Source organism: Mus caroli, chromosome 2 (genome assembly GCF_900094665.2).
Source record: "Mus caroli chromosome 2, CAROLI_EIJ_v1.1, whole genome shotgun sequence".
In the NCBI taxonomy this organism is placed as follows: Eukaryota; Metazoa; Chordata; class Mammalia; order Rodentia; family Muridae; genus Mus; species Mus caroli.
The window spans coordinates 54,334,017-54,356,045 of NC_034571.1; the positions used below are offsets into that span (position 1 = coordinate 54,334,017).

A 22,029-nucleotide genomic window follows, 5' to 3' on the forward strand; every position below is an offset into this window, starting at 1 on the left:
TGCCTCCCAAGTGCTGGGATTAAAGGCATATACTGCCACGCCTAGTCGAAGGGCAGTTTTTGATGGAAGAACAGTTTGTCCAAGTACTGTCTGCTAAATGTTGGCCCTGGAGATACAGCCATATGCCTTAATTCATATGTTCTTAGCAAAAAAATTGCATCTATTGGTTTCCAGACTACCATTTCACTATATTATCACCAATATTTCTGCATCACTAAGTATTAGTTGAAACATGATTTGGAATATGCACTACACAGCATTCTCTTGGTCACATCTTAATTTAGCTAAGCCTCTGCTTGGTGAATATTTACAGTAGATGTGATGACAGGTACCTATAATTCTAACTCTGGGGAGGCGGAGACAAAAAGACTAAGTTTGGGGCTGGCTTGAGAAACTTAACAGGACCCTGTCTCAAAATGAAGTCAAAAGGACTGGAAAGATGGCTCAGTTCTTAAGAGCCCTGTTTTAAAACAAGTAATATTAAGGAAAAAAAGAATAATTACTATTCTTACTATTATTACTATTAAGGAAAAAAAGAATAAAACATAATTATTATACTTGCACAGAAGTCTCTGTCCACACCTGCAATTCTTTTCTTAGCATGAGTGCTCAACACTGGGAAGCCCTTAAAAAGGCAAGGTGCTCACTTGTATTGTCTCTTAGAAAGACCACAGATGTCTTAAAGCAAAGACCGTCTTGTCCATCGTGACACCCCTGGACGTGACAAGGACTTCATACCGGAACACTACTCTTACCGGAGAGAATCGTTGACGTTAAAAAAGAATTCATCCAGACTGGCTCTTCTCTACACTCTCCTCAGACCTCCCTCTGTCCTGTAAACATCTACTGGCTTTCCCAGGCTAAAGAAAGAAGAGAAGGCTTGCCAAAGAGACTCAGGTTCCAGGGCAGCTTAATGATGAGCCCGGTTGTTGCTCAGCAATGCCCTCAAGGGGCCCCGCCCCCTGAAGCTATAAAGCCTTAGTGAGGTGAGATGAGCCAGTTACAACTGGCACTCAGCCTCAGAGCATCGACAAGGCACTGGCACACAGGCACTATGGCAAACGAAGTACAAGTTCTGCCGTCCCCGCTGAAAGGGCGGTATGCCCCAGCAGGTAGGTCCCCCCCCACCTGACCTCGCCCACCGAAAAAGGCTTCCGCGCTCGCATCCATCCTCCCAGAAGTAGTGTTGGTTTAACTTCCAACAGCCCGAGCTCCTCCATGGTTGTAGATTAGTTGTGACCCCTCACCTGGGGGTTACCACCTTGGGGAACCCTACCTTTCTCCAAGATGCCCATGGTTAGCTGACCTCATACTGATTTCCGTGAAGAGAACAGCACCCCGTTTCTGCTTCTTGAGTCTTTGGGCTTGGGCAATGCTCTCAACCCATAAACTGAGGAGCAGTTTTTTAATAAGCACCCAGTGTCTGCAGGGGCTCTAACAACTAGAGAGCCTTCCTTTTTTTAAAATCCACTCTATTGACGTCAACTCTGTGGACTCTAGAAAGTGGTTCTCCTGCAACTAAGCCTATGTTTACATAGCTTGACTAGCATGAACAGGCCTACTTTTAGTCAGTTTTACAGCCTTCCAACTGCTATCCCTCTCCCCTGGCATCTCAAAAGCCTGGCTGCTTTGTGCTTGCCTGTCTCCATTTACAAATCCAGTTATTTGTATAATTCTTTGTCAGGTCTAAGAGGAGGCAGAGGCCTCTTAGCTGCTGGCAGGTAGGACAGGCACAGGCTTTGCAAAGGGCAAGGATGTGATACAGACCCAGAGCTTTCTAGAAGGCAGCCCAGTAGAACCGGAGTCTTCCGGCTCATTCTACGCACCATGGCCGGTCTGCTTTGTCAGTCTACGGACATTCCACACTTGTAGTTGGACTTAGCAATTTTCAATGTTAAAATTTTAAAGGTTTGGATGCAAACGAGGCGGGGAGCGAACGGGCAAGTTGTTAGAAGAGGAACTCATATGTTGCATGGATAAAAAGAAATGTACAACTCTCTTCTGCTGCCTCCACTCCCACCCAACTAAAAATCCGATTTGCTACAGTACATTCATGCACAAAGTTAAACTTAAATGAGAGTTTGAATGATACCACCGGGGAACTTCCTGTCCCTGTCACTAATGATTGCTAATTGCTCTGTGTACAGAGCACACCATGACTCTATCAAGCATGTCACAGTGCTTCTGGCATGACAATGAATTGTTGTGAACTGTGACACTGCAGATAAGGGCTTTGGGATAATTGGGATGGAGATGAAGGCAGGCTTGCTCTCCCACTGAGCTCCAGAGAACAAAGAGGTTTCATCCTTCAGCTCGTCTCCCCCCAACCACCATCACCTTTTTTTTTTTTTAATTTAAAGTCTGAACCAGTTTTCAATGATGCAAAGTTTTATTTATGGAACAAAACTAATAAGGTGCCAAAATTCTATTAAGTCTTCACCTGATATTTAGAAGCAAAATATAGATGTCTGACAGCAGGAAGCTAACGCCATATGGCGGGAAAGGAAGGCGTGGCAGTCAGAACTGGACAAGGTCGGGTTTGAACTTCACCTTTTTTTTTTTAACATTTTTAAAATTTATTTTATTTGTTTACATTCCAGCCATTGCCCACCCCCCACCTCTCCTGGTCCTCCTCCCACAGTTCCTCACCCCATTCCTCCTCCCCCTTGCCTCCAAGAGGGTGCTTAAACTTCACTTTTAATCTATACTTTCTCTCTGAGCCTCGGTTTTCTTACCTCTGAAATTTCTTACATCAATCTGGTAAGGCTATTGTGAGGATGAAATTAATATAAAGTACCTGACACTTGAATGGTGACCCCTTTAAAACACAGGCCTGTAAAGCCCACTGGAGTCAGCAGAATGATCCTTCTGGACTCAGATGTGGGAGGCTCACTGGCACCTGCTGCAGGGGTCCAGACAGAAAACAACCTCAGTGGGAAGGCATGAGTGCTTGCAGCTTAGTTATGAGTGAAACCTCTCAGAAGTCCGCCAGCTGGAACTCCCCCACCTATGCATGGGGTGGGGGCACTCCCTTTATCTGTACTAATGTGATACATCACACCACTGCTAGCCTTGATTTTACATCCGCGCCCTGAAACAAGACAGTGTTCATCACAAAGTAGCCTGGATCTCCTGCTTTTTTGATTTGCCTTTCTCTTAGGATATCTGTTTGTCTGTTTGTTTGTTTGGGTAAAGGGTTGGTTTTCCGAAACAGGGTTTCTCTTTGTCTTGGCTGTCTTGGAACTCACTTTGTAGACCAGGCAGACTTCGAACTCAGAGATCCATTTACCTCTGCATCTCCAGTGCTAGGATTAAAGGGGTTTGCCACCAGCGCCAGTCTTCTTAGTTTTAGATGAACTAAACATTACATGAACAGCAATAGCAAATTTTTGTGAGTGGAAGGTAGTCCAGGCAAGCCAGATGCGTGGCGAACAGGAAGATTAGCAGTCCCTCGGAAGTTCATCTCCAGTCCTGCCCTTTTTAAATTGATTTTACCCCAAAGCAGGAGAGCTGTATACAGAGATTCAGCTGTGAACCGCAAGAGGTGTTTACTGGCTCCTTTGGGAAAAAGGAAAGGTTATGGGGAAGGGGTAACATGAAGAACTCCGTAGGTGACCATAACTGCCTACGGACATGTGTCACTTAAAACAAAATGGAGGGCAAGGAGGATGAGGTCGTGCAGTGAGGGAGGGAGACAGGTAAGAAACACAACATAATAACATGTACTCATAAAAAGGCTATAATAAGTAGGGGGTGGGGGAGATCCAATATATACAACTGTCAAATAATACATAAAAGATATTCTATTAAAACAATAAAAATAAGCCATGGCACAGTGGTGCATGCCTTTAATCTCAGGCGCAGAGGGCAGGCGCAGGCAGATTTCTGTACATTCAAGAACAGCCTGCCAAAACTTAGGATACCCAAGATATAAGATACAATTTGATAAACGCATGAAACTCAAGAAGAATGAAGACCAAAGTGTGGACACTGTGCACCTTCTTAGAATTGGGAACAAAACACCCAGGGAAGGAGTTACAGAGACAAAGTTCGTAGCTGTGATGAAAGGATGGACCATTTAGAGACTGCTGTATCCAGGGATCCGTCACATAATCAGCTTCTAAACGCTGACACCATTGCATACACTAGCAAGATTTTGCTGAAAGGACCCAAATATAGCTGTCTCTTGTGAGACGATGCNGGGGCCTAGCAAACACAGGAGTGGATGTTCACAGTCAGCTATTGGATGTATCACAGGGCTCCCAATGGAGAAGCTAGAGAAAGTACCCAAGGAGCTAAAGGGATCTGCAACCCTATTGTTGGAACAACATGATGTACTAACCAGAACCCTGGAGCTCTTGTCTCTAGCTGCATATGTATCGAAAGATGGCCTAGTCGGCCATCAATGGAAAGAGAGGCCCATTGGACTTGCAAACTTTATATGCCCCAATATAGGGGAATGCCAGGGCCAAAAGAATGGGAATGGGTGGGTAGGGAAGTGGGGGGCGCTATGGGGGACTTTTGGGATAGTATTGGAAATGTAACTGAGGAAAATATGTAATAAAAATATTAAAAAAAAAAAAAAAAGAACAGCCTGGTCCACAAAGAGAATCGCAGGCCAGCTGGGACTAAATAGTGAGGTCCTTTCCCTCCACCCCACCCCCCAAAATTTAATTTTAAAAAGACATGAAAACTAAACAGAAGGACGTCTTGACTTTCATCAGTCCAACTGGTTAACTCATGCAGAGTAGGGAGGACAGATTGGGGAGAGGAAGGGAATTAGAAGAGAAGTGTGTGAGATCCACTGTCCAAAATATGGAAGGAAGAGCCTGGCGACTACACGGGCAGCTGCCATTCAGTCAACCTTGCGCTGCACACACAGCATAGAAACTTCTAGATATGACAGCAGCCCTTCAGATAAACGGTGTTCTACAGAGAAGCACCACAAAGGAGCAAACTGGAACTCAGAGAGGCCAAGAGACTGCCCTAAAGCCACCCAGCCCCGAGACTGGAAAAATAAAACTGGCTTTGAGACAAAACTTCCTTGCTCTAAAAATCCTCTTTCCCTGAGAATTTTTCAGGGCTCTTGATTGGCAACCAAAAATTCTCTGACAAGTCAACTTGGAGTTGAGCATTCTATAAGCTTTTGCCTTCTAATGAGATTTTCAAATAAGTTTCCAGCTATAAAGGCAGAGTGTGCACAAATTTTGTTTTCTTGCTTTCTTAGATACATCCTCCATGGTCGAGGGGAGGAAAGGGCTCATTTTTCTTACAGGCTGGTTTTTGTCTTGGCTGCTCTCTACCAAACACTGAAAAAAAAAATCTTAACAGGAAATTATGTAGAATTTGAAACTGCAAGATCTATCTTTGAAAAATTACAAACCACAAAATCTACCACAAGAGCTCAGCTCTACCCCAGAGGCAGAAAGGGAAAGTTTCGATCCTCCTGCACCAACTTAGGATTCCGAATGAGACAACCCAAAAGAACATCTTCTTATTAGCATCTTCTTCTGTAGATGCTAATTCATTCTTCTCACCAAACGTCCTAAACATCTTACTGTGTTTGTGTTCAAGTTTGTACATATGGTTCTTTAAAATAGTAAGCCCATTCATGTTTTACTTCATTGAATTGCAGTTGGTTTTACACAAAGATTCTAAAGAAACTATACCTTGAATAGGAAGCTAGAGTTGGGTGGAGGAGCATCTAAGTTTAAAAGGGCTGATTTAGACACAGTGGCTTCTTGGGAAAGACCTTCCAGCCATACGTGGGATCAACAAAATGGGCCAGGGTGTGATTGTCGTGGGCTATGGTGGTGATTTATCTAGATCCTGGGAGACCAGGGAGACCAGTGTTCCCAGAGAAGCCTTGAAGATGACCCTCCCACAAACTGGTTCCAACTGGTTCATTCACCACATGCTTGTGAGAACCTCCCTCGATAAATCAATATATCCACCCACAGACTGGGGATAGCTTGTGTGTCTTGCCACAAATCAAATTGTCTTCCCTAAAGGTTCCTGTTTTATTCTTTAACACGAGGAACCCCTGCAGTGTGGGTTTCTAGAGTACCCTTTGCTGTTTGTCTGTCTGTGAAGTTGTCATGTTCTTTCCAAAGTGAGACAAGTAATGGACTTTCTTTTCACAGTAGATTAGAAGGTTTAGGGTCACAGTAAGAATCTCACAGTGACGATGATGGCTGTTTGCTCCATTTCCTCTAAGTCCCCCAGAATTCTCCTAGGATGCTCAAGACAGAACACCCTCCTACCTATATTAGAAGATAATAACTACTAATTATCAAGTGTCTACCGTGAACCAAAGGCGTATGTATCTTGTAAAAATGTTCCCTGTTTTTAAAAATTTACATTCATTTATTTATTTTATATATTTATTTTTTTCTGAGACATGGTTTCTCTGTATAGCCCTGGCTGTCCTGGAACTCACTTTGTAGACCTGGCTGGCCTCAAAGTCAGAAATCTGCCTGCCTCTGCCTCCCGAGTGCTGGGATTAAAGGCGTGTGTCACCACGCCCAGCTCTACATGTATTTATACGCATGGGTGTTATTCCCTATAGCACATGCGTGCACAGAGATCAGAAGATAATCTGCAAGAGTCAGTTCTCTCCTTCTACCATGTGAGTCATGGGGAGTCAGACTCTCAGGCTAGGTGGCAAGCACCTTACCCACTGAGTCATTCAGCCAGTCTGGTTTACGTATCTTTATTCTTAAGAATACCTCTGAACAACGGGATTCATTCCTTTTTGAGGGATGTGGAAACCACGGAGGAAAGAAAACTAGATACTTAGCTCACAGTCATTGTGTCCATCTGTCTCATTAGCATAATGAGATACCTCAGGCTAACTCTATAAATCAAATGGGCTTGTTTAGTTCTCAGTTCTGAAGATTGACTCTCTGGTGAAGACTCTATGGTAAAAGAGCTAGACTCACCCAGCAGAAGGCAGGAGGAAGATAGACTGGGGTCCCTAGATCCCTTCCAAGGGCCACTCCCAACTGACCATAGGGTCTCCCAGGAGGCCTTACCTCTTAATACATCCCACTCCCATTGTAGCCATGCTGAGGACCAGCTTCTCAGATCATCAGACCTTTGAGGACAACTCAAATCATAGGCAGATCAGAGCAGTCTCATGGCTTTGGGGGAATGGAGATGCCCTAATTTGTCCAGCATTTCCTTGGGATCACCCCAATATGACACATGACCCTTCAGAAAGCTGGTGATGGTACTCTCACCCGCCCTCCAGTGGCCTGACTGAGTCCACAGCTCCTCCTCTAACTGAAATCCCTTCCCTCTCTCTCGGCACCCTCCTTTAGAGGCTCTATGAGTCCTTCCAAATGAAGTCAGCATCGCCAAAGCAATGATCTAATTAATGAAACACATTAAAGAAAAAAAACTCATAAGAATATATTCATAATTGTGGAGGTACATTTGCTGAAATTCAATATTTCTTCAAATAATAGAATGATATAGAATGATAGTATCCCCTAAATGTGATAAAAATGTATAACATATGTGTATGTATGTAGTTAGGTAAATATGAAGAAAGAGATGGATACCCAAAGAATATATTACATTTCATAGCGAAGCACAAACCTTTAACAGCAAGAAAGGCAAAGATGCTCACGATCACCACTACTGAACATTGTTCTAAAGGAGAGAGATCTATGACTCTCTGTAAATTACATGGTTGTTTTTTCACCTGGAAAATCTAAGAGAATCTATAGAAAGCCAAAATAAGCAATAATAGAATTCACCACATCCTAAATGTAAAATCAGTTAAGATAAACTCACTGGTGTTCAATTAATTTTTTTTATCTCTAAGTTCTTAGTTTGGGCATGAAGAAGAGACCTGGCTTACAGAAGTGCTTATGAAGTGTGAGCCTCAGCATAAACGTGTAAGACTGACCTGAACAAATTCCCAAGGGACTCGGAGGAGGCAAACAATAGAAAGCCACGTGTATTCTCAAACACAGAGCCACCAGGGGTACAATGACATGAATCTCCCCCTTTAAAAATATCCATAAGTTTATGCAGGTGTGGTGGTGCACATCTATTATAGATATTTCTTAAACATATATGTATATGTATGTGTATATATGTATGTATGTGTATATATGTATGTATGTGTATATATATATATATATATATATATATATATATATATATGTTTGTGTGTCTACGAACTCAGTATGCAATAAAGGTGCATTTCAAATTGATAGAGAAAAGATTAATTTTCAAATGTAGATCATCTAAAAACACATCAAACCAGGTGTGGTGGTGCACGCCTGTAACTGCGGCACACTGGAGGTGAGGCAGGAGGATTGGAAGTGTGAAGCCAGCTTGGGCTACACAGGGAGTCCTGGGTTCATAGCAAAATCTGGTCTCAACAGCCTCAAAACAAAACAAAGACGGACCTGCCTCTGCCACATGACTTGCATCGAATATGCCATTGAAGGACCAAGCACAGAAGTATAAAACCAGAGTCTGGCTTTACAGGATGAAACCACCGAACTTCTACAAGACAGCAGGAATGCCTGTAAAACATCACGTTCCTTACAAATCTGTATGAGACTGACAGGTCTACATAAGCATAAAGTTTACAATGGGCAGACAATATCAACAAGTAAGAAGAAGAGCAGTACAATTAACTATTCTACATTTGCAATGCATTTCGCAAACAGCTCTTAAAATTAAGTAAGAAAGGGATGAAAAAAGACTAGTAATCCAACGGAGGTTGGGGGGAAAACTGGACAAAAACTATGAACAGCTCACTGAAACGTAAATACAAATACCTTCTAAAAGAAGCTTAAGCTGTAATAACAAAAGGGAAGTACAAATTAGAGCAATGAGTTACTGTAACCTGGAGTTTTAAGACAAAAGCTTTGGCTCTGCAGCCCCAAGTAGCTAAGTTTGGCCATTTTCCCCAACGTGTTATTTAAAGCCATATGTGGTGACCAAAAGCAGAGAGGAGATTTGATCGATGTGTATTAGGAAGAGGAACAGACAAAGGGGTACAGAACCCCCAACTTCATCTTCCAAGTCCTGACTTGAACGTAAAGCTTAAGATTTAATTTTTTTTTTATATTAATGTATGTGTGTGTTAGATCCCCAGTCGCTGGGGTTACAGGTGTCTGGGAGCTCGCACGGGTTCTGGAAACCAAGCCAATTCTCAGAAGATGGGCAAGCACTCTTAACTGCTGATTCGTTAGGTTTAAATACAAGAAGAACCAGGGCGGGTAATGTGGGGTCATCTTCTCTCCCTGACCAACCCATCTGCTTCCCTCCTCTTCTCTAGCACCTACATGTAGAAGTAAGCAGGTGACCCCAATGAAACCAACAGGGAGGGGAGGTGGGGGGATGAAGGCAGGGAGGTTGCATTTCCATCTGCTTCCAGATACTTACAGCATCCAGTGCAACTTCTCCACATCTATTATAGTTCTAACTTTTTAGCTTACTAGTTGATAAGATGAAACATTTTCTAGCTCATCATCTGGAGAAACAATTGTTGCCAAGGTAGCTGTGGAGACTGTAAACCAGTGTGACCTCTGCAGAGGGCCAATCCAGCATGATTTAACAAAATCCCAAATGCGCCTAGCAAAGTCACTTCTAGAAATCCATCCCACAGATAGATAGATAGATAGATAGATAGATAGATAGATAGATAGATAGATAGATAGATAGATAGACGTGTGCTGGTACAGTTACTTATAAGAAGGATACTCGTGGAAGTCTTGTTTACGAACATAATGAATTGGAAACACAGGAGATGCTTAGCATTAGCAAAGTGACTGAGTAAACACAGACGATTCTCATAATAGAATTGAAAAGAAAGATAGTAAGAAAGAAAGCAGACAGATAGAAATAGTGAAATATTGAATGTTCTATAAAATGAATGGTTGGTAGGGGCGTGTGTGTGTGTGTGTGTGTGTGTGTGTATAAATCAAACATAGAACAGTTAGTATCTTATGCTACCATTTAAGACAAATAATGTATAAGCCATCTGTGGGTAAAGGCCAGGAACTGGGAGCTAGAGGTGGTGGAAGGGTTTCACAGATCTTCTCATGTTTCTTGACTGCACCCCTTCTGCATGTATGCCTGATCAAAGAGTTAAGTATTAATATGTATAAGAACAGTGATAAAGTCGGCACGCAAAAGCTCTGAGAAATCGGTTTCCTTTACTTTTTACCTTATCGGAATTGGTTTTAGCAAACCGCCCAAGTGGCGTTTCCATAAAGAGCATTAGCGGGTTCAAACAAATCAACGTCCACCCGTCCACCAGAGCCACTTCTCCTCTGAGCTTGTCAGATTTGAGATGTGTGGGTTTTTTTCTGGAAAAAGAGGAAGGACTCTGTTTTGACTTGCAGTCTGAAATGGGCTGTTCCTTTTTCAACTTTGATTTCAGCTGACATTGTTAAACACTAGAATTGCTTTTAGGTCATCTGTAGCCTAATTAACATAATTGAACTCTTGAATGGCATGCCTATTAATACAGTTTAATTACTCACTAGGATGGCCGAGAGCTCAACCAGCATGCAGGTTTAGGGGTCTGAGAGGAAGGTGGCCAGCCTCTGGAATTCAAAGCCCCTTGTTTGAATTAAACGTCTGTCAGCACCCTGAAATTTGGCTAGTCTTTCAGAATCTGGCTTTTGAAAGCTTCCGTTGAAGAAACGAAAATGCAAGCCATGCGAAAGCTTTAATCTTGTGGGAAAACAAAGGGTCACATTGTAATTATGGGTTGCTATCTTGAAGAATGTAATTGGTTTGATAACAAGAGAAAAAAAAAATCTTTCTGCTAAATGCCTCAGGGATTAGGTTGCTATTCTTCCTAAATTCAGGTGTGACCTTCTGCCTTTCAACCTTGATTCCACCTCTCTGAGCATAAAAAAGCAAAGCCCAGACCTTCTCCTCCCTGCTCTGGCTTCCTTAGTTTCTTTTTTTTTTTTTTTTTTTGTTTTTTTTTTTTTTTTTTTTTGGTTTTTTTTTTGGGGGGGGGTTTCTTTTCTGTTGCTTAGATAAATGGGTTTTTTTCTATGTAGATTCGGAAACTTGGGTGTGAGTCCTGTCTAAGAAACCAAGCTGTCCTAACATGTATGCTAGTGGGTTTTCTTTTTTGTTTGTTTGTTTCCAGTGAAAGCTGGAGGGATGCGAATCTCCAAAAAACAAGAGATGGGCGTTTTGGAAAGACACGCAAAAAAGACAGGCTTGGAGAAAACAAGGTAGGGATTGCTTAGAGCTCTGCTTCCAGAATGAACCAGGAACAAACCAAAGGCCCCAAGGATTTCAGGGGAGGCAGCCAGGCTTCGGTCATGTTCTGGGCTACCAACAGGAGTGTTCCCGGGGTCCCCTCACACCCTACCCACTCTCCTGTCTGTGGCCATACAGATGCCTCCTTCTAAATGGTCCTAAATGCACCTGGCCATATCTTACCATTCACTTACTTAAGAAACTAGTAGCCACTGTGTCCTGGTTAGTTCTCTGTCAACTTGACACAGGCTAGAGTAACTTGGGAAAAGGGAAACTCAGATAAGGGAAATGTTCCCTCCCCACAGGCCTGTGGGCAAGCAAGCCTGTGGAACATAGTCTCCACTGATACAGGATGACCTAGCTCGCTGCAGGCAGTCCCACCCTACATTGGTGGTTCTGGGTTCTATAAGAAAGAAGACTGAGCAAGCCATGAGGAGCAAGCCAGCAAGCAGCTCTCCTCCATGACCTCTGCATCAGTTCCTCCCTCCAGGTTCCTACCATGCCTGAGTTCCTGTCCTCAGTGATGGGCTATTACCTGGAAGTATATGATGGAATAAACCCTTTCCTCCCCAAGTTGCTTAGGGCCACGGTGTTCCTCAGAGCAATCACCCAAAGACTTGCTTAAGGGAAATGAGTGCATTTGGAAAAGAAATGGATATATTGGCCTGATTCCTCCAAATGGCCCAAGGAGGGATACTTCAGAGATGGGTTTCGGATACTTCAGAGATGGGTTTCCATGGGATACTAGTGAGTCATTCAGAAGGAGTTGATAAAAGGGTGTTCTGACACCTGTTTAAGTCTCACGGGGAGAATGTAGAGGGAAACAGACTGTAGTTGCTTTGTCCCTTTCACCTTTTATACTGGGCTTTTGCATGCATGTGCATGAATGGTGTGTGTGTGTGTGTGTGTGTGTACATGTATGTGCATGTCCACTCATGTAGAGGCCCAAAGTTGACCTCAGGTGTCTTTCTGAAGCATGCTCTACTTCATTGAGCTCACTTCTTTGGCTAATCTAGAAAGCCAATTTGCCACCAGGCTACACTCTGGACTGGGGCCCGACTGAAGTCTCCTACCACACAGCTTGGCCAGAGAGAAGAAAGGCAGACACAGACAATGTACAATATTGGAGGCTGACTGGTGAAAGCCAAGGACAGAACTCACCCATGCAGCTTGCTTTCAGGAAACTGATTTTCCCCAAAGGTCACTGAATCGACAAGTGTGTTTAGTTTATGGAACCATAAACTATATGCCTTTAGTGTGTACACAATGCTTCAATGAAAAGATTAAAAATCAATTATATGAGCAACTTGGTTTACAAACTTGGTATGACTCCTGGGTACATGGAGACAGAACACTGTTCTCTAGGTGTTGCTGAGCAAAGTAAAAATCTACATAAATCATTTAGTCTCTCCAGTAGAGATTTAAAAAAAAAAACATAAAACATATATGCTTTATATATTATATATAATTTAGTGCATATAATGTATTACATATGTATACATATATATATGTATGTATATAGATAGATAAATTGCCTTTTGTTTCTTTTGTTTATAACAGGCTTTCTCAGTAGCCTGGACCTCACCAAATAGGCTAGGTTAACTGGCCAGCCAGCCCCTTTCTCTGCCTCCCCAGTGCTGGGATAACAGATGTACACTTCTGAATCTGTCTTTATTTATTTATTTATTTATTTATTTACTTACTTACTTACTTACTTACTTATACTTACTTATTTTCTATAGACCAAACTCAATCCTTAGGCTTGCATACTAAACACTTACGAGTGAATCATCTCTTTAGCCCCAAAGGTAACTGTGAGGGTGCTGGGATTGAGCCTAGGGTCTTGTGTATGTCAGGTACACACTCTACCAACCACTGAGTCTCATTCCCAGACCCAAGGTTTGCATCTTATTTAAAGTTTCTTCTCATCTTCACAGTGCCATCACAAATGTCGCCAAGATACAGATGTTGGACGCTCTGACGGACACACTGGACAAGGTGAGCCATGCCCAAGGCAACACAGATGACGATCTAGCTCTGTTTTTACCCAGTGGACCAAGTGGCTCATGGGAGCCTGCAGATGGCCACTGAGATTTTGTTCTAGCCCATGAGTTTGATATCCTTGTAAGGGGAAAAATAAATTGATCTGTTCTCAGTTAGAGAAACACAAACTAAGTTAAAATGAGAAAGAACTGTTTCTCCAAAAGCCTTAGTGCCTCTAAATAAATAATTTCGAAACAGGGTAGGGGATGACGTGAGAGCCACGATGCTGAGTGTGCAGAACCTTCCTTTGCCCTCCTAAATATTTCTCAGGGAGACTGGCATATTTTCACAAAAGGCAGCTTGTGTGTTGAGACTCCAGCTGTTTTGTGGGCCTTCCTCTGCACCTCTGCATCTCCACAGGAAATACTTTGCAGGGATGGTGGGCACAGACCTGAGTGATTGGGGGCTGGAAGCAGCCAGGCCTCAGCTGGGTTTATCAAGTAAAGTACAAGGAAGCTTGGCTGCTGCTGTCTTGAATTTCTTCCAAGTAGCTCAGACAGCTCAAAAAGAGTCACACTGGGCAGACAGCAATTAGTAGTTTGGGATTCTGTGATGGCCACCTCCTCTCTGAGCCCCAAACTCTGTAGGTAAACTCTGTGCATCCTTATTCTATTTTCGGGCGACAAACACATTTATCCTAACAGTATTAAAGAAGGCTGCTCTCTCTTCAACTCAGCCATTAATTGAAGGAACAGGACAGAGCTGCCTCTGTTTAAAGACTTAAAGTTGTAAGGGAGTGTCCACCTTCTGTCCCACACTTGAGCATTTAGTCTGAAATAAACCAGTAGACAGATTAGTAGGAGAAAAGGCCTAGAAGTTTATTGCATGCCCAGGAGCTAGGCAAGGAAGAAAAGTGAGTATCCAATAGCCCATCACAGAGCAGGAACTTCCATTCGCAGCATAAAGGGAAGTGGAGAATGTGAGCCATTTAGTGAAGATAAATCATTTTTAGAGGACCAAATGGGCCAGAGGAATAGCTGACAGTTTGCAGCTAAGTCTGCTCTCTGCTCTGGGTGTGGGTCAATTCTTGTCTCCCTTCCTGAGATCTGCATCAGTTTCTTGGTTGATAGACGTGGGAAAGAGGTTCACAGGAGCTGACAGTCTTCAAAAGGTCCTGGCCTTTGGGCAGGAAGAGGATCTTCTGCACGGGCTGCCATGAGGCGTTCTCTGTGTCCATGTGTCAAAGGGCTAGGCTTTGAAGTATTGTGTTGCCAAAACCGGGATCTGGGATCTTCAGCTTAGCTCTAGAAAAAGAGCAGAAGCTGTGTGGCTGCCCTTGAGAAAAGATTCCTCTGTGTGTGTGTGTGTGTGTGTGTGTGTGTGTGTGTGTGTGTATCTGTGTGTATGTGTGTGTGTATGTGTGTGTGTGTGTGTGTATCTGTGTGGGTGTTGCCTGTCTATCTGTCTGTGTGTCTATGTGTCTGTGTGAGCATATGTGCATGCACACAGAGACCATTAAGAGGGTATCAGACACCCTCTATCTCTTTCCACCCGCTCTTTTTTGAGGCAGCTATCTCAATGTAGAAGACATAGCGGTACAAGCCTTTATTCCCAGCACTTGGGAAATGGAGGCAGGTGGATCTCTGTAAGTTCGAGACCATCCTGGTCTACATAGCTAGTTCCAAATGTTCAGGACTACATAGATAGACAAAACAAACCAACAAACAAACCCCAACTAGAGCTACACACCTCTTTTGATGTTTTCCCCAGTGTTAAAGTGTTTCCTCACCCATACTCTATGCTGCCATGAGGACCTAACAGTCGATCAGGAGAAATATAACAGCATAATTGAAGATCATATTTCAGCATTCTTTCCCACTTTCAGCTGATTATGTCTAGTCCCAGGAACCCATGATATTTCTGATCTTGATTTTGGAACCGTAATAGTCTAAGATGAACACTTCCTATAAGGCCTCATCAACCAGTCATTCATGACAAGACGTTTCCACTGGCCTACCAACCTAGGGCTTGAGACTTGGGAGGTTGGAAACACTCCCCAAGGGGTTGGACAGGATGAATCTGTGTGAGGAGCAGCCTGAACACTATTCTCCTCCCCCTATTTTCCCAGGCAGACTCCTTTCTTCTTCCCCACCCTGCTTCTCCTCCTTCCCTACCTCTCCATCCCTACACAGAATGTTTGCCTTGTCCGCTGGCTGCACACATAGCCTGGTCTCTCTGTAGACAAGGCATCGGATAACCTGAATGCTCTCTGTGCTAACTTCTGGAGGCATGGTCTTGACTAACTTCTACTGGCCACTTTCAAAAGCAACTGAACTTTTAGGCTGTCGTGTAATTCCTCAAAGTTTCGTGGTCTATCACATACTTTAAACTTTTTTATTTTTAAGACAAAGGGTGGGGGAAGATACCGAGTTGTGTTCTCAACACATAAAGGTATCTGGTTAAACATTAAAAATGGAGTTATGTAAAGGTGTGATATTAGAATCTAATGAAAGGGTTTTTTCCCCTTTCTCTATTTGTAAAGACTTTTAAAAGACTTTGTCTTTCCTTTTTAAAGACTTTTTCCAACTTGCCAGGCATTGGGTCATCCCCTGGCCAAAGTTGCGTAGCTGCCTGTGAAATGGGACCCTTAGGAAGGAACCTATCAAAGGCATCTGTGCAACCGGGAGGGTTCTTCCTGTTCCACAGATTAGCCTCTCCATGGGAGTGCCCTTGAATGTCACTGATGGGAAGTGTGTGTATTGCTTTAAGTGCTCGGCTTAACGGGGTGTGGAAATATAAGTGCCAACATTGGAGCTGGAACTTACCAGCTTGGGAAGATGGATGGAGGCACTGGCATCCGCTCACACCAGCATGCTTCAGGCTCAAATGCAGAACCCGCCCCTGATCTCTCTGCACCTAGAGCTTATTTCAGAGCTCCGGGCAGACAGACTTTGATCAGAATTCTTATGCTGTTTTCCCTGAAACTAAAAATAGAGGTTTTGAGCCCAGGGGTGTTTACAGGGAAGGAAGGCAGCACAAGACTTTCTCTTGATCTGTTTTTCACATCACCCCTGTAATGGAGCCATGAGATAGAATACACACACACACACACACACACACACACACACACACACACACCAGTCTTGAATTCTTTCTCATGTTCTGTTAGACACCATTACATTGGTGACTCAGACAAGAAACAATTTTTACTCTACTAAAACTGTCACTTTACAATGACTGATAATTAAATTACAGAACTTTCCCAGATCAAGATTCTAGCCCGAAGTGATTAAGCTTCTAGGGCCAGTACCATTTTGGCTTCCGCATGTCCTGTGACTCAAAGCATACAGTGTTTTCTGCAATAAAGTATGGCTGTCAAGTCCTGGAGGATAACCAAGAGCAATGACAAAAGCCAATGTTTGATGATCTATAAGACCCTGCTGGCCAAGAACCCTAAAATAGGTAATCCACTCTTGGCACTGGGGTTTTTATTCACTAGTCTGTAGTGTTTAAGTAGGGGCATCCATTCCCCTTACCCCATTACAGGATAACTCTACTTAAACTCTGTATATGTATGTGTATAGGAAAACTCTATATCAGCAAGTTTCTATATGACTTTTTCAAATGATCTTTAGTGTTAGTCACCTCTCCTTAAATTCCCCCTTCTACCCTGCTGGCCCACTCCCCATCCTATTTAACTCTCTCTGTTCCATTTCTCCTCTTTGACCCTTTATGTCACTGTATTCTATTTCTCTCCCTTGAAAGACCTCCTCTGGGCTCCACAGTAGTTTCCTGACCTCGATGGTATTCTAAATGAACTACACTTACGTAACAATGCAGAGCCAACATCCACATATGAGAGAAACCCTGTAACATGTGTCTTTCTGGGTCTAGACTACCTTACTGTGGGTGACTATTGATAGCTCCATTAACTTATCTGCATACTTTACCATTTCATTTTTAAGAGGTGAGTAAGACACCGTTGGGTAAATGCACCACACTGTCCTTCATGCAGCCATCAGGTGACAACATCCATTTCCTGGCTATTGTAAATACAGCATCAGTGAGCCTAGGTAAGCAAGTTTGTCTGTAGTTGCATGCAGCATCCTTTGGGTAGATGCCCAAGAACAGTATGGCTGGGCTGAGGGGCAGATCTATTCAGAGATTTTAGAGGAACCTCCATACCGAGTTCTGTACCAGTTTGCACTCCCACAAGTACTGTACAAGTGTCCCCATTTCCCCCCCAGACACACCAGCATTTGGTGTCTTTTTTTTTTTTTTAAATCTTAGCCATTCTGACTGCTAAAATGGAATCTCAAACTTGTTTTGATTTGTATTTCCCTGGTGGCTTAAAAAGAATATTGAACATTTAAAAGTATATTTCTTGCTGGGCAGTGGTGGCACACGCCTTTAATCCCAGCACTTGGGAGGCAGAGGCAGGCAGATTTCTGGGTTTGAGCCCAGCCTGGTCTACAGAGTAAGTTCCAGGATAGCCAGAGCTATACAGAAAAACCATGTCTCAATAAATAAATAAATAAATAATATTTCTTTAAAAATATATTTCTTAGCAATCTGCTAAGGGTTTCTTTGTATAGCCTCGGCTATCCCAGAACTCTCTGTAGACCAGGATAACCTCAAACTCACTTCTTAAATAATTAAGCATACAATTGCATATGGTCTTACAATTCTTTTCCTGTGCACACACACACATTTCAAAGTAGGGACTTGAGCAGACATTTGGACAGCAATGCTCATTGTAACATTCCCAAGTGCCAGAAAGTAGAAAGGACCCCTCCCCAAATATCTATGGATTCGTGAACGGAAACACAAAATGTGGTATAAAATTCAGTATTGTTCACTTTAAAGCAAGGACATTTTGACAAGCACTCTCACATGAGCAAACCTTGACTATATCGTGTGAACTGAAGTAAGTAAAGAGAAATGTACTGCCTGACTCCCACTTATATGAGATACCTAGAATAATCAGATTCATAGACACAATAAAACAGAGTTGCCAAGGACTTGAAGAACTGTGGAGTGTGCTGGCTGCTTTTATGTCAACTTGACACAAACCAGAGTCGAGTGGAGGAAAGAACCTCAGTTGAGAAAATACCCCCACCAGAGAGGCCTGTGATGCATTTCTTAGTTGATGATTGATGTGGGAGGGCCCAACTCATGTGGTTGGTGCTGCCCCTGGGTTAGTGGTCCTGGGTGCTATACGAAAGCAGGCTTAGCAAGCCAGAAAGAGTAAGTCAGTAAGCAGCACTCTCCCGTGGTCTCTGTATCTGCTTCTGTCTCCAGGTTCCTGCCCTGACTCCCTCCGAGATAGATTTACCAGAAGGTATAGGGTGAAATAATTGGTCACGTGTTTTATCACTGTAATAGAAACTAACTAAGATAAGGAATATTGGTTTTCTGTTTGATTGGGTTTTTTTTGGAAACAGGGCTTCTCTGTGTAGCCCTGGCCATCGTGGAACTTGCTCTGTAGACCAGGCTGGCCTCAACCTCACAGAGACCCACCTGCCTCTGCCTCCGGAGTGGTGGGACTAAAGGCGGTCAGGACTGCTGATCGCCTAAAGGAATGTTGTCTAATAGGCACTTTGTTTCAGTTTGGGGACCAAGTTCCATGAAGGGGTAGTGGTGCTGATTGTACAACAAAAAGAATGCAGTTAATGTTATTGGGCTGTAAAACACTTTTTTAAATGGATAAAATGATCAATTTTACCATAATTTTTAAAATGACCCCAGAGACAAAGCCCTTCCATTTTCTAGATCATCTGGGACACAGATAATAACAGTGTAGTGCCCTTGCACTGCCCTCCCCTTCCTAGCACCACCCATTGCCTCTCACAATGGTGACTGGTGGCTTTCTCTGTCCGGTTCCTACTTCCTGCCTTGGCCCTCCTCATCTGACTGACCGCCCAGACCACAGCTCTTCTATCAGAGGCATCCGTTGTCTTCTTGCTCACCCCTTTGCCTCACATTTGACCTTCAGTAACCTTCCAGGTTGTTCCTGTCTATGAGTTTTATAGTGTGATTCAAAGTCAACCTGAAATAGCTCGTCTGTTTAGATGAAAGCTAAAAATGCCCACTCTGAAACCAAACCACTAAAGTCAGTGACCTCCAAAATTTCCCTTAGGCTCTAATGTTAAAAGAAAAACAAAACAAAACACTTCCCCTTACCATACTGCAAAACACATATACACTAATGATAATTACTCCAACGTAAAAAAAAAAGTCTTTTTTAAATATTAAAGCAACTCTTATAACCAATATTAAATTACTTTGATCCCGTCTTCTGGAATGTCAACAGGAGAGAATCCTTGGGGTTAATTAGTACATAACGTGTCTGCTCGTTGTAAAAAAAAAAAAAAAAAAAAAACAAAGTAAAAAAATACTTAGAACTAAAGCACTAGGAATTTCCCTGATCCTATACCTCAGAGATAGGCAGCTTTAACACTGTTGGGTGTAGAGTGTGTGTGTGTGTGTGTGTGTGTGTGTATGTATATAGTGTGTGTATAGTGTATGTAGTGTGTTTATGTGTGTGTACGTTTATGTGTGTATAGTGGGTGTGTACTGTATGTATAGTGTGTGTGTGTGGTATGTGTGTGTGTTTATGTGTGTGTATGTTTATGTATATAGTGTGTGTATGTAGTGTGTTTATGTGTGTGTGTACGTTTATGTGTGTATAGTGTCTGTGCGCTGTATGTATAGTATGTGTGTGTGTGTGGTATGTGTGTGTGTGTTTGTGTGTGTGTGTGTGTGTGTGTGTGTGGTNTGTGTGTGTTTGTGTGTGTGTGTGTGTGTGTGTGTGTGGTATGTGTGTGTGTGTGGTATGTGTGTGTGTTTGTGTGTGTGTGTGTGTGGTATGTGTGTGTGTGTTTGTGTGTGTGTATGTGGTATGTGTGTGTGTTTGTGTGTGTGTGTGTGTACATGTGCATTTAAAGATCAAGAAGACTTTTCAGAGTCAGGTTTCACATGACAGTCCCTGCTGTGTGCAATAGCTGGGCCACGGGTGTTTGAGAAGAGCTGTAAGGCACATGTTTTCCCTAGTTTAGAAGAACCCAGTGCAACCATAAACAATGTGCTCCTCAGGCTCATAACAGTTTATCCGCTTTTATTTAGTTTGAGTGTCAAAGCAAGGGCATTCAAATTCAACAGTGATAAATTCAATGCTAGCAAGCCATGGCCCCACTTCCTGGCTGGCTAACAGCCCGGTCTTGAGGTACCTTGGGACACTATTGATGAGCTTGAAAACCCAAAACTGAACAGGCCCAAAGGTCACTGAGTTCAAACTCTTCCTAGGAAAAGTGTGCGCATCACTCAGCAGCTCTGAAACCCTCTCATCTTAAGCATCCCTGGATGTAAATCTCACAGGACCTTTGGTCAAAAGCAAATATCTATTACTGGCAGCAAGTCTCCCGTTCTGTGTTATTTTGAATGCATGTAAGCCCATTTCTTCACAGCCGAGTCATGAGAATCATTTTCACCTGCAGCTAGTTGCTTTTCAATGTTCCTTCACCAAGCTGTTTAGTGGACTAGGAGGAATGGCCAACATCAGACTCTTTACTGAAAAAAAGTTACAATTTCAGATGTGCTGCCCTAACACATAAACTGACACTTTGTAACTTCTTTCAAGGGCTTTTTTTCTCCTGATTGTTAGATAATTAATTGAAGAATCCACCGCCCCCAAACCTCTTAATACCTCCACATGCTTGGTAGAATATAATGATCTATTCCACACACTAATGCTAGAATCACTCTTACTATTACAGAGCATGGACACAGGTAATGTCTCACCATTTCTGCTTTTCAAAATGGGACCTCAGAACAAATATATAGCATGGGGTGATGGCACAGGTTTCTGATCCCAGCCCTTAGAAGGCTGAGGCTGGAGGGTCATGAGTTCAAGGCCAGCCTAGACTTTGACTTATATATGTCATATACTCTTATGATGATGAAAGGTAAAGACACATTAGTGAAGGAAACAGTGTATCACACAAACACACTCCCCTCCATAGGCTGAGGATAGGCAGTGCTGTGGAAGGAGGGTCTTGGGGAAGGAAGGTCTTATCTAGGAAGTAGAGACTGCGACTTGATCAATGGACCCAGTGGATCCGATATGCTTATTTCTTCTCCTTCTTCATCTTCAGCTCAACCATAAATTTCCAGTGACAGTTCACACGGCGCATCAAAAGCCCACACCCGCACTGGAGAAGGCTGCTCCACTGAAGAGGGCCTACATTATTCAGCAACCTCGAAAATGTTAGACCAGGACAGAAAACACAGCCACCTGGTCAACTCTCCCACAATCTGACAGCTCAGAAAAAAAAAAAAAAAAAAAAAAAAAGGTCAACACTTCCTGTAGGCCTGTTGCCCTTGCTTGGTAAATAAACCAACTTTTGTATCTTCCCTTTTCCCTTTAGATAATAAAGTTTCCAAAATTATGAATCCAATACATACCTGTGCTCCTTTTATTATGTATGTATGTATGTATCGGGATTCTATGGGAACTCTCTATGTAATTCTGCAGCATGTGAGAGTGATCCAGAACACATAACTAGTCCATCTACCACAGTGGTTACTGAGGAGAGTGGGCCCTGCACCTCACCTGGCTATCATAGTAATGCTGGGTAAACTGACTGTAAGGACATGAGTGTGGGAGAGCTGGCCCTGCCACTTGTCTGCTATTTGGTGACATAGTCAAGGAAGAGATAACCCCCCCGCCACCTTACCCCTTGCCACCTATGGCAGGCAGGAGAATTGGCCCTGAGGTCATCAGAACAGGAGAGC

General features: G+C 43.0%; 1 protein-coding gene across 1 annotated transcript; it reads left to right on the forward strand.

Moving 5' to 3' along the window:
- Window positions 1–1,004: 1,004 nt before the first annotated feature.
- On the forward strand, window positions 1,005–21,692 carry Dapl1 (death associated protein like 1). Its single transcript, XM_021156970.1, has 4 exons — window positions 1,005–1,112; window positions 11,138–11,225; window positions 13,191–13,251; window positions 21,390–21,692. Exons 1-4 carry the CDS (start codon window positions 1,055–1,057, stop codon window positions 21,504–21,506), a joined length of 324 nt encoding a protein of 107 aa, XP_021012629.1. The 5' UTR covers window positions 1,005–1,054; the 3' UTR covers window positions 21,507–21,692.
- The last annotated feature ends 337 nt before the right edge of the window (window positions 21,693–22,029 follow it).

Excerpts from the sequence above, each read along its gene's own strand:
- Dapl1 (XM_021156970.1), top strand. The coding sequence starts at position 1,055 with ATGGCAAACGAAGTACAAGTTCTGCCGTCCCCGCTGAAAGGGCGGTAT. Across the intron at positions 11,226-13,190 it reads ACAGGCTTGGAGAAAACAAG|TGCCATCACAAATGTCGCCA; the intron begins GTAGGGATTGCT and ends TCATCTTCACAG. Across the intron at positions 13,252-21,389 it reads TGACGGACACACTGGACAAG|CTCAACCATAAATTTCCAGT; the intron begins GTGAGCCATGCC and ends CTTCATCTTCAG.